This window comes from Cavia porcellus, unplaced genomic scaffold (genome assembly GCF_034190915.1).
Source record: "Cavia porcellus strain 051 isolate PalLab524CR breed Dunkin Hartley unplaced genomic scaffold, mCavPor4.1 scaffold_10, whole genome shotgun sequence".
Lineage (NCBI taxonomy): Eukaryota > Metazoa > Chordata > Mammalia > Rodentia > Caviidae > Cavia > Cavia porcellus.
Genome location: NW_026947493.1, coordinates 72,720,871 through 72,733,482, shown reverse-complemented (window position 1 = coordinate 72,733,482; position 12,612 = coordinate 72,720,871). Strand labels below are relative to the sequence as shown.

Sequence of the window (12,612 nt, the reverse complement as noted above, 5' to 3'; positions counted from 1 at the left end):
TTTACATTCACTCTAGTGATTTAAACAATTAAATCTTATTATGAATTTCTTTCTTTTTTCTGAAACCGTCTCGCTACATAGTCCAGGCTGGCCTTGCACTCACAGTCATCACCTGCCTCAGCCTCCCAAGATTACAGGTGTGCACTGCCCTGTTTTACTACAAACTTCTTAACAATGAGGGCTAAAGTTCTGTTAAGAAAATATTTTTGATACTTACTTGGCACCGTGTAAGCTGTTTTTATATTGCCTTTAAGTTTTGACAGAGCAAAAGTGTCATAAATTTATGACATAAAAATTAACTGAATATTTTCCTATTTATTATGTTTCTGGTTTGTATTGTTATTTTATTTTAAATTGCTTCTGGTTTAAAAAGTGTGATGTATGTGTTTACATGTTTTAAAGGATGGAGATACTCCATTATTTTTCTAGGCAAGGTAAATATTTCAAAGCTCACACTAAAACATTCCACCAGGGGGCACCAAAGATTCATTTATGATTATTTTGGCTTTTCTTCACAAAAGTAAATGTAGCTTTTATGTATTTGATGTTGATATGCTATGACATTGCCAAATACAGGAAGTGTTTCTGAGTTAATTTTTAAAGTGTATATAGATGAAATCTAAGGAATAGTTATTACTCAGAGTAGGTAATTAAAATATTTTAGCTGGCTCATGAAAGTGAACTTCTTTCCCAGATGCCTTCTAATAGAACACCTTGTTGGCTGGCTCTGATTTGTGCCTTGGCCATCTGTGTTTCCTTGCCCAGCAGCTCTGCACTCCTGGCTCTGTCCTCATGGACTGCGGAGCCAGAGAAGTGGAAGGAGCCTTGGAAACGTGGCAGATGAGAGCTGGTTATGAAAGAAGTGTCACGCTACCAGTGATTTCCCTCTGGCATCCGACTTCATGCAGAAAGGTAGTGCTTGGGATTTAGCCACACAGTACCTAGAATGCCGCCAACGCCTCCTAACAGGTCTCCCTGCTTCTCCTTGCTCCCTACTTGAATTTCTCCTAAATGTTCACTGCCAGGTCATTTGTATTAAAATGTGTCTCCGACCACATTGCTTATTGTTAAAAATACAGCAGAATTTAGGCTCTCCAAATGGTCCAAGTTTCTAACTATCTCTCCCATTTCGTACACTTTGTTCCAGCCAAATAGACTCCTTGCTATTTTCCCAAGAGATTTCTCCCACTTCCTTCTTCTCTTGCCATATTAAAATCTGTTACAATCTAGCTAATCCTTAGTTTGTTTCCATGAGTCACTTGCTGGTCTTGTCAACAAAATGAACATTCTACCTTTTTTGAATCTAGTGTTTATTTATCCATTTTTTTTCCTTTTTGGTCATATTTCACTCATATCTTGTTTGTATTACACTCTTGTCTTCCACCATTAGCGAGTTTCTCAAGGACTGAAAACTTGACCTTATCTTCTGTAGCTTTGCCGGGCCTCTGGCCACTGAGAGGTCCCATTGCCTTCCATTTCCCATCCCTCCCTCCTCTCCAGTGCTGCTCTCCCTCTTGCTTTGTCACTCTTCTGCCTTCCTGCATGCCTCCCTCCTACTGGCCTTTAAATTCTTTGCTCAGGGGTCGGGCAGTCTGCTCACCTCCCTCCCATCCCAGCCTGGTTGCTCCCTCCCATCCTTGCAGCTGTGCCCTTTGTACTGTGTTATCGCCGTGTGTATCAGAGCTTTTATGTTTTCCTCATTAGACAGTGAGTTCTTCTGACTTACATTACTTACTCTGAGCCAAAGCTCCATGTTTTGAGAAACCTTCTTTGTGATCTCTTCTCCACCCAGTATAGGTTAGGTCCATACCAAGTGTGATGGGCAAAGAGAAAAACTCCTAACTCGAACCATTCCTCTGTGTCATTGTTAAAAATGAGGAGGTGTCAAGGCCGCTGACCTAAGGCCTCCTCCTTTTCTCCCCTGCTGCCTCCCACCTTATGTACTGGCACAGTGTAATTCACTCTCACATTCAAGTTGCCCTGTAAATGCTCCTGAAGTATTTCCTGGGGAGTACATCTACCCTAGGGCAGGCTCCTCCTTATTTACCTCCTCTTAGTGCTCTGGTATCTGCTCCTCTAACCCCACAGACCCTGAAAGGGATGAGCGAAGGGCTGTGGAACCCTGAGACAGAACTTGTGTCTAACATGTTTGCGTAGTTCTGTTGTTGGTAGCTAGTTTTTAAATTGGCCTGGCAGTGAGCTACGGAGACATTATTTCTTTGTGTTAAGGGTAACCCTATGAGGAAGGTAGCATTTTTGTCTGCAAACATTTTTTTTCTACACAAAAAGTCTAAGACTTAGAGAATTTATACAAATATGTTCATTCCACATCAGTGAGTATAGACTGGTGTTAGAGTGGGGGTTGGTGTTGGCTTTCTGTTTGCCCCTATAGACCCCTTTTCTGCACCACCAGAGATTTGGGTCTGCTACTCCCAGCTTATTGGAGCATCACTTGCTGCCGATTTGGCCTCAGGTGAGCTGACAGAAAATTCGAGTCACTAGACTTTTTATTCCCTATCAGAGCAATATTTAAAGAACTAGGAAAGAGTTCAAATTTGAATTATCTCATCAGTCTGTGCAAGAAACAAAGCAATGGAATGGAATATATTGACAAGTAGAATAAATCTAAACCAGCAGGTCCACATGGTAGTTTTCTTGCATGAGTTAAGAAATTGCCTAATGAATATATTAAATTATGTTCTTCAAAAAATTATGAACTGTTAAGAAGTAGAAAAAGAGGCCATTTTCCAGTTAAATGTAATATGGATATGAGTAGTTGTTATACAATACAGATAAGACATAGAGTTTAACAATAACAAAAAGATAATCAGCAATAACCAAAAGAATGTAAGTAAATATCATATAACTTTTATAGCCCATGTATCTAAATCTCCTTCAGTTACTTTAGGAACTGGAGTGTAGAGGTGGGATCATATACCACTAGATGCTGAGTTCCCATTCGGCTCCTAGGAAAAACTTTCTAATGTGCTGATTGGTTTTCTAATGTTTCTGATTGGTTTTGAGTGGAAAGTGGGATCAGAATTCAGGAACCTAGTAGTTACTGGCCAATCCCGACCTTTCTGAGCCTATTGTTGCAAAGCTGTTGTTTGGACTCCAAGGCTGGTTGCTGCAAGGTTGTAGGTCACAGTTTATTACCATATATTTTTAGGCCATGAATTTTATCATTTGGTGCTATTCACACTCATAAAATTTGAGATGAAGGTTTAAATCAGACCCTCCCACACCAAAAGCAAAGATATTCTGATACTTTTTAAAATCTTTAAACAACAAGTAATAGGCCTAGCTCTTGATTGTCAAGGGGTTATGTGCACATACACATATGAGGTAGTCTCTACAACAGGGGCTGAATCATTAAATAAATCCTTGCAGTTTCTCACCCTGAGCAGGCAACATACAACAGCCTTACTGCAAACGATTCTTGTAATTCAAGTCAATTCTAGCGTGGTAGTGTGGAAATCAAATTTGAAACCATACTGTATTCTGTCTCTAGAGGATTAGCATGGGGTCACTTCTGTCCTATTCTCTATCACCTTGGCTTATATCATCATTTTCGCTGTTTTGTAGAGAAAACCAGCTGCAAAAATGCTTTCCAGGGTTCTTGCAGTTGAATTCCAGGTATACAGGAAAGTATGTAAGGCAATTACAAGCTCTTTAAATTTACTAACTAGATGTCTAGAGCCATAAGAGGACAGACAAAGCTTGATTCTGTTTTTATGGTTCTATTTCCCATTAAAACCTTCAGTTTTGAACAACCTTGACTTCAACAATGATGTCGACTGTTGTAGAAAAAAGGTATTTTTGGAAAAAAAAAAACACACCGTGGTGTATCATGGGAGTAAGAGGAACATAGAGCTGAAAGTAAACAGAATCTAGTTATGAGGGAACTGGCAAATAGTACCACTGCACATCTAACAGGATGTTTATGATGACATCATTAGATGATAAATGTAGGCCAGCATGTAGAGAAAGCAAACCCTACAGTCACTGCAATTGTGATCCTAAATAAGATACCTAAGAGAAATGAAACCATATTTACACACAAAAAAGTGTACACAACTGTTTGTAGCATCATTCTTTATAATAGCCAAAAAGTGGGACTCTAAATGTCCACTGGCTAATGAAGACATGAAATGGAATATTATTCAGTCATAAAAGGAACAGAGTACTGACCCATGCCACTGTATGGATGAGTCTTGAAAACATTATGCTAAATGAAAGAAGCCAGACCCAAAAAACTACAAGTAATGTGATTCCATTTATATGAAGTTTCCAGAATAAGCACCATAGAGTCAGAAAGTGGATTAGTGGATGCTTAAGGGAGGCAAGCAATTCTTAGAGGGTATGGAGTTTCTTTGAGGTGATGAAAATGTTCCAAATTTGATTAAAGTGGTAGTTACACAATTCTGAACATAATAAAAACCACTGAATTGTGTACTTTAAATAGGTGACTTGGATGATATGTGAATTATGTCTCAACTGTTATCCAAAAATCACCCAAAAATTGTAATGCTTCGTAATGCAGGCATTGAGTTCAAATTTCTGTCTTTGTGATTCTCATGCTATTTTTTTTAATCTTAGGAGATTAATTTTAGAGAGAAAAATCACATAACATAATGGATAAGGAGCAAAGGTTTTGGTATCAGAAATCTGTGGCTTCAACACTTTCAAGCTGTGTATCTTTCTGTAAATTATCTTACCTAACTCTTAATTTCCTAAACCGAAAATCGAGAATACTACTACTAAGCACATTAGGCTACTGGAAGCTTCTCACAAAAGAAGAATGTGTCAGCTGCCAACATTGAAATAAATGAACTTCTCATTGGTATGGCTGTCTGAAACAAGAATTAAGTTTGTCTGTGAGCAGAACAGGATGAAGGCTGACCTGAACAGAGAGGAACTCCAGAAGGTCATGTCAAGAGGTAGCTATGACGGTGGACATTCAGTAGCGGGTATGATGCAGAGGGGAGAGGAGGTTACAAAAGATGCAGCTCCCTAAAGTCCCAGGAGTTTACTGTCTGGTGGTGGCACTGAAGGTTAAGGGTATTCCTTCTTGAGTCGATAATTTTAAACATAATATAGTTTTAATATATGGGTTTGCATCAAGTGTTACAGGAACAAGAAGAAAGCCATAAAATTAAAAAAAAAAAAGGAATTCATGAGAAGATGTACAGGAAGAGAACTCCCAAGCTGGGTCATGAAAAATGAGAAAATTTCACTCAGTAAACGAAAGGTTAGAAAAGTTGTTCTCTGCTGGCAGAAACAGTACAAGCAAACTCCTACAAAGTTCATTTATGTGTTGATTCTCAAATTTATACCCAAAATCCTGGTTTCTATGTCAATTACAAACTCAAAAAATTATCATTTGAATGGTTACTAGATTTCTCATACTTTTCCCCTCAGCATCCACTTGCAGCTTTCTCTCTCTCTTGATGACAGCTCTAACCTGTCTATTCTGGTTAAAACCATTGGAGTTAGTCTCAAGTATTCTGTTTCTTCCTATATCCAATGTCTCAGAAGGTCTTCCCTGCCCCCACAGGTTATACTGGGCCTGGCTTTTCTGAGCTGCAAAGAGAGAAGAGTTACTGTCTTACACTGCATAGAAAACATATAATGTGTGTATGTAACAAAACGTCCTTTAGTTTTCAATTTTTAAAAAATTAACACACAAGTATGTCCACAGGCTACAGGTTGGATGTGTTTGCAAGGTTCTACCTTTAAAAGGTATGCAGAATCTGAATCTAGACAGCACCCAGGGGGATTCTTTTCATATAAAAGTAAACTCATGACACCTCTCTGTTCAAATTTTCCTGTGGTTCATGTCACTTATCTTTTTTTTTTTTTGGTACTAAGGATTGGACTCATGACCTCGCACTTGCCAGGCAGGCATTTATGCCACTGAGCTAAATCCCCAGCCCCACTTCATGTCACTTAGAATGAAGGCCAGAGTCCTTTCCTTGAACCCACAGTGTCCTTAAGATGTGTTTCCCCAAAATTCTCCCTACTTCTTTACCAAATTCATTTGACCTTATGATTTTGTCGGGCCAAAGTGGTGATTTTTTGTGTTTTCCTAGGTTGTACTGAAAAAGCAATAAATGTAAGCAGCTGCTGTTATGCTTCCTTGAAGTATAAGCTCTCACTCCTTAAGCATTCACGTACTTGTGGGCCTCCAGCCACTCATGTCCTCTATGCAGAGGAGGCAAATATGAAGCCACTCAGCAATTCAGCGAGTCAGATTCGTATCTAGATGCATGATCTTGCTTTCAGCGTGGATTTGAAAGGCATGTCACTGGAAGACGGCAAGTTCTTAGGAAGTTTTTACAACAATTCAGATACATGGGAGCCGGTACTAAAACTATAGTTGTTATAGTGGGCATGGAGAGGAGATTCTGGATTTCAGAAATAATTTTAGAAATGGAAGGATCTAGTGGTTGGCTGAATACATATGAGGTTTGGAGGAAACTCTCAGGTTTCTGGTTGACTCACTTGGGGTTTTAAGGTACCACTTAGATGATGAAATTTGAAGATAAAGGACCGGGAAGGGGGTGTGTTTTCTTTTGGGCATTTGCACTGGGAATGTTTGGTTGTGTGCAAGCAACCAGATTTGGGCTTTCTTGAGGTTTGAGAGGCCGGGGCTGGGCACTGGAGTTACCTACAACTTTTCAAAAAAAAATTTTTTTTTTTCTATTTACAGTTTTTGTTGTTTTCCAATTTCATTCTTCATAAACTCTTCCATCATAACTTGACTCCCAGCGCGCTGGTTCTAGGCGATTTAGGCTTGCAGCCCCCTGGGGTCACTTAAAGCTTGGTACCTGGAGCACCCCGCAATCCTGACCGGCTGGGGTCAAAGTGCAGGGCGAGAGTGGTTCCGAGGGCGCGTGACATTGACCTTTGTCCGCCCCTGGCACCGCGGGCGGCGTGTTGTCCCACCCTGGGCTTGGCAGGGGGGCGCGTGCTTGGCCAGCCCCAGGGGCTGAGAGCGGAGAACTCCCGAGCCGGCGGCCCTTCGCTCCGCGGGCACCCAGCTCTGGGCGGATGTAACGGGCGCAAGTCGCGGTCGCCACGGCAACTGCCCGGCCTGTGGAACTCAGCCCGCCGCGCGGCTCGCATTGTCCCGGCTCCACGGCGACGCGGGCGCGGCGGGACACGCGAGCCGCCGGGCCGGCCCGGCCTCGGCCCCCGGGCCGCCCCCTCCCGCCGCCGTGACTGAAGGACGGACCCACGGACTGGGGCTGGCGGCGCCATGCGTGAGGAGCGGCTCACGGCCGGTAGGGCCCGGGCCTGCCCTTCCCGACCCCGTCCGTGGGTGGGGACAGCGGGACGCGGCCCCCTGCCCGCGGCTCGCCGCAGTCCCGGAGCCCTCGCGTCCCCGCCTCTTCGCGTGGCCTCCATCCCCGAGTCGCCGAGCCCAGGCCCCGAAGCCTCGCGTCCCGGCCCCCCCAGTTCCCGCCCGAACCCCGGCCACGTGCGCCAACAGCCGCGCTCCGTGTCCATTTGCTAAGGAAATCCCGTGCCAGTGAGGTCACGTTGTATTTTTTTCTTTTCAGAGCCACCAGATATTACAGAAGCAGGATTTGTAAGTATAATTTTCAGGACCTACTTCTTTCATTCGTGTATTTATTTCACAATAGCAAATATGGTGTGATAGAAGAAAGTTGTCTATTTCCCCCCCCCCCCCTTTTTTTTTCTCAAAAACAACTTTTTGGGGGGTCACCTGAATAGTATAGTAGAAGCTTTGGTTTAGTAACAATGGTGAAAGCTTTGTCCGAGGTCTTTCTTATGTTAACAGGTACATTTTGAAGAAGGGGCCACTTGGTTTGTGTAGTGGATGCTAATGTTAAGGAGATCATTGTTAAATGACCTTTCTTTGAGCTTTTTAGCGTCTTCCGGGGAGGTGGTTTTATCTCCATGGTTTGGTTGTGATGTGTCTGTGCAGTTCCTAGTTACAGTAAACATTAGTAGATGGCATTGATTGTGAGTCGATTTCTAATTTCTTTAAAATTGTTCGTTATATTTTGTTCTTAGTTTAGACTTCTGGAGAAGTTGATTGGTCATAAAGAGTTTGCCAAATATGTACGGGGAAAAGGAAGGGAGGTAAAAAGATGTACTTGACTTTCCCCCCGAAACACGTTCTAGAAAACGTGCTTTTTATACTGTGAAGCCTGTACTAATAAAAAGCACAAATATATACATTATCATTAGAGCGAGTCCTGTGTTTAGGATAATATTGTGTGTTTAAGGAACTTGCTCAAGCTTATGGACAGGAAGTAGATCTCTAGCTTGATTGCAAGAACCCTAAACACTTTCACTGTTTACTTATGTCCTCCCACACTCATTTCTCTTGTTGACTGATTATCTTGTTTGCTTTGGGCTTTTTATTCAACAGATATGAGTGTTGATACATTCAAAATGTGGGCTTTGTCAGCTGTAGTGGTACACTTTGTCTGTAATTCCAGAATTCCTGGAGGTTGAGGCAGATGGATCACACGTTCAAGCCCAGCATGGCCAGCTAGTGATTTAGGAAACCCTGGCTAAAAAAAGGGGGGGGGGGCTGGGGATGTAGTTCAGTGCAGAGGCTCTGGGTTCAATCCCCAGCACCTGGGCTAGGGTGGGGCAGGGACAGTGTAGTCCTAGGTGCTGAGCGTAAGTCTCAAAAGTTCAGCGTCGCAAGGCCTAGGAGAGAAGTGAGACCCAAGTTTGCAGATTGTGGCGGCTTCCACTTTCACCTTTATAAACCATTAGATCCTTTTTATTTTGAGACTGTCTCTCTAGTCACGAAGTTTTCCAGACAGAGCTCAAATTTACAATCCTCCTGCCTCAGTCTCTCAGAGTGCTGGGATTACAGGCACACACCACCACTGCTGTCTTCTCTCATTTTTTTCTCTCCCCACTCCAACTTCTCTTTATCTTTTCCCATGAAAATATAGACCTAAGTCTATGTACTTCCAGCCCAGACCCCACTTTTGCAATCACCTCTGGATGTGCAGTGGCTATTGGGCATCTTTATCACCTCAAGATATTTGTGTCACTTAAACAGAACTTTTATCTCTGCCACTACACTGCTAATTCTGTTCTTCTTCTTCTTTTTCATATCTTGATTAATGGTGTGATTGGCCATTCAGTCACTCAAATGAGAGCCTTCCTCTTTCATCTGCTGCCTGCAGACACTTGCCAGGTGCCTTTTATAGCCAAATCATTTTCTCCAGCCTTTCAGCTACTGTCTTCTTTCAGGCCTTCATTCGGAGGCTTGGACTTTGGCAGTAGTCCTGCTATTCCTGACTTCAATACTTTCTCTGCCAACTCCAGTTTTTCTTGGTTTGAAGTATAAAATGCAAACTCCTGTGTATCACCTGTGATTTTATACTGTTGCTTTGCTTTGTCTACCTTTGTTTTTACTTCTCCCATCATTGGCTGGCTGGCTATCAGATTGCTGTTGAGCTCTAAACTATTACCATGTTATTTGACTTTGCAAAGCTTTTTATTAATAGCTAATATTTATTGAATGCTGTGACATATTAGTATCCAACCTCAAAGCAACCCTTAATAGGTGGTTATTGTTACCCACCTTTCACAAGTAAGTTGAAGTTACAGAGCTCAGTCCCTGGGCCTGAGGCCACACATTGAATAAATGTCAAGCACCTTGCTTTAGCATAATTTTTCAGCCTTCTTTAACCTTACCTTCTAATTGCCTGTGATAAAGGCAACATTCATCCTGCTTTGGGTTTGTAAAGTACTTCCACATGACTTCTGCTCCAGCCAAACTACCCTGTTTGGCTCCTGCCTTTGCTGTCGAGTCTTGTCTCAGTTGCCCTTCCCCATCCATTTCACAATCTTGCACATTCTTCCAGGCCCAGCTCATCTCCGTGAAACCGTTCCAAGCTAACATCATCCAGACCATCTTGGAGCTCGGGACAGCTTTCCAGAGACCAGTTTGTGAGCAGATCCTTAAATCCGTATACTTAACCAAGTATTTGCAGATTAACCTGCCTGTCTTGAACATATATCTGCTTTTGTTTTTCCAAAATGCAAAAGTATTGCTCTGATTAATAAACTACATATTCTTATAAAAAATGTGACAGAGACCTGAATCTCCCTAAATTCCCATCTTCTCCTCTTTAGTAGATATTAGACATCTTGCTATCCAGAATATAGATTACATTTGCTAATGTGCCCTACAACTAAATGTGCTGTGGAACAATTCTGGTTAATAGGATATAAGCAGAAGTATGCGCCCTACTTTTGGCAAGCTGATGTTTTGAGAGATGAAATAACTATTTCATAGGACACACAGCTAGTAATTGGGTGAACCGCAGTTGGAAGCAAGGTTATTCTGACTCCTAATACTCAGCCTCCTTGTAGAGAGAGGAGAATGAACCCTATTTCTGGGCTGCAAAGAGGATATGATGTTGAAACTGAACGAGGCAGGCATCTTGGTTCATGAGATGGAAGTGACATCTTGGGCAGTCACTAGATCAAAGAGCCCTGGGCTTCCGATGTTTGGAAAGCTGTAAGATCAGCTCTGAACTGCTTCTGATTACATGAAATGAATAAACTTGTGTTTTGTTTAAATAATGCTTGTTTGGTGTGGTGATCCTATGTTCATAGTAACTTTTTATCATATTAAATTTTCTTAATCACTGAATCTAAAATTAGGTTATAGTGGGTGTCTGCAAAATACATTTTCCTTAACAAGGGATCTTCATCTTCAAAGCGTAGAGCAACTCATTTAGAATCAGTCGTTTGTTATTCAGGATATACTACTGTGTATATTCTATATTCAAATGCTTCATCTTTAAAATGTGGAGTTTCTTAACCAAATTATGAGTATGGGCTGTGCATTGTGTCTCAAAAGACCTTAATATTCCCTGTAGCTTGTACAATACAGTGCTTAGAATATGCCATAAGATGAGTAAATCTTGGTTGATAGATATTTTCATGTATAATAATTTTCTCTTCTTTTTTTGCAGTTCCATTTGATATTTATTGAAAACTTTTTTATTGCACATTTCTTAGTTACCTATCTTCTGACATTTTTCTACTTTGGCATTGTTATTGTGTCTGATTGCCATATCTTCGGTAAAGAAAACACAAAAACTTAATATATTCACCTCTTCCATCAGTTCTCTTGCATAGTGTGTTTTTGATTATATAAGTATTGCATAAGTATATTCTTGTAAATAATTCAAATAATATAGATAAAATGAATGCTTCTCTTCACTACTTCTGTCAGTGTTAGCCTCTCTCATTGCCTAATGTTACATAAAAACTGAAATACATCTACCATAGAAAATACTTCAGAATGCTTTAGAATACATTGGAATATAGTTAGATTTGATGTATGCACTGAGAAAAGTTTAAAGTGAAGTGACTCCTAGATTTTTAACATTAAAATACAATACATTAATATTAAAGATTTAAATATGTATCTGTGTTTTAAATCCAAAATGTTCTTTTTTTGCATTTGCCTTAAAAGCAGTTTATTTGCAGTTACACCAATAGTTGTATCATACTTTTAAAAAGTCTTTATGAATAAAGATAGTATTATGATCTATTTTGTTGAAAATTTTCTGATGTATAAACTACTGTTATATTAACTTTAAAACAAAGTAGAACCTGTTTAAAAAGGAAAAGAGGTTTTTTTTAAAAGAAAGATTCCTTTTATCTCAACCATTGAATTAAGAGGAGATTTAGCTTCAAGCAGTATTTATGTGCTTATGAGGACCTGGGATATAGGTGAGCAGCACAGTACCTGCCTGGTAAGCGCAAGGTTGTGAGTTGGAGCCCCATTACCAAAAAAAAAAAAAAAAAAGCATTTATTTTGCTGGATGTAGTGGCACATGCCTAGTCCCAGCACTTGGAAAACTGAAGGAGTGTGGAAGTGAGTTCAAGACCAACCTAAGCTACATATATAGTGAATTCAAAGTCAGCTTGAATTACATAGTAAGACTTTGTCTCAAAAAGATTATTCATTTTAGGTAATACTCTGTCTGTTCAAATTTATATCCTGTTATTTTGTAGGTCAAATGAAATAAAATGAGATCATAAGAGTATCTGTATTTTAATAAAAATATAAAAACATTGTATAAGTCCAGTCCACATGAGTAAGACTTTCTGATTACCTGGCAGTTAGTAATCACTTAGGTTTATTTTCCAAAATGACACTTAGTAGACTGTACATAGATCACACAGCAGGTAGCTTCATGTGGAAATCGGAGAGAGCAGGTACTACCATTACTACCTCTCTCTTTGCCTCTTTTTCCTAAAGAGGAGAGAGAAATGCTGTAGACCAGTGTTCTGGAAACAGACAGATCCCAGAGAACCTTTGGGAAGTGTTGGGCTATTTGGAGTTCTTTCATCTCTGTGGAATACTGTACTCAGCGGAAGGTCAATTCCCTGAATTCTTTTTTTTTGAAACTGCAGAAACTGTTTCACTGATACGTTAGTCAATGAATTAAGTCACTTCCTCCACTTATGGCTATATTAGACACTCTTGGGGACACATGTTAGTTACTAGTTCCAAAAGTAGTGTCACTTTTGATTGAAGAGATGACCTTTCATATGAAACAATGACAAGCAGTTTATATTTAAGTGTTA

The 12,612-nt window shown here is 40.5% G+C and overlaps 1 protein-coding gene across 5 annotated transcripts in view; it reads left to right on the top strand.

Annotated features, from left to right (window-relative positions):
- The first annotated feature begins 6,887 nt into the window (after positions 1–6,887).
- Positions 6,888–12,612, top strand: part of Rgs22 (regulator of G protein signaling 22) — a 107,292-nt gene continuing 101,567 nt past the window's right edge. For 3 of the 5 annotated variants that reach the window (XR_010050306.1, XM_063257846.1, XM_063257845.1), the window contains exons 1-2: positions 6,889–7,286; positions 7,566–7,594. Coding sequence is in view for 3 of the 5 variants with exons in the window: in XM_063257846.1 (XP_063113916.1) it covers positions 7,262–7,286; positions 7,566–7,594 (54 nt within the window). In the remaining 2 variants the exon portion in view is untranslated. Of the gene's footprint in view, positions 7,287–7,565; positions 7,595–9,866; positions 9,952–12,612 lie in introns of all 5 variants that reach the window. The other 2 variants (XM_063257847.1, XM_063257849.1) reach the window with 2 other exon arrangements.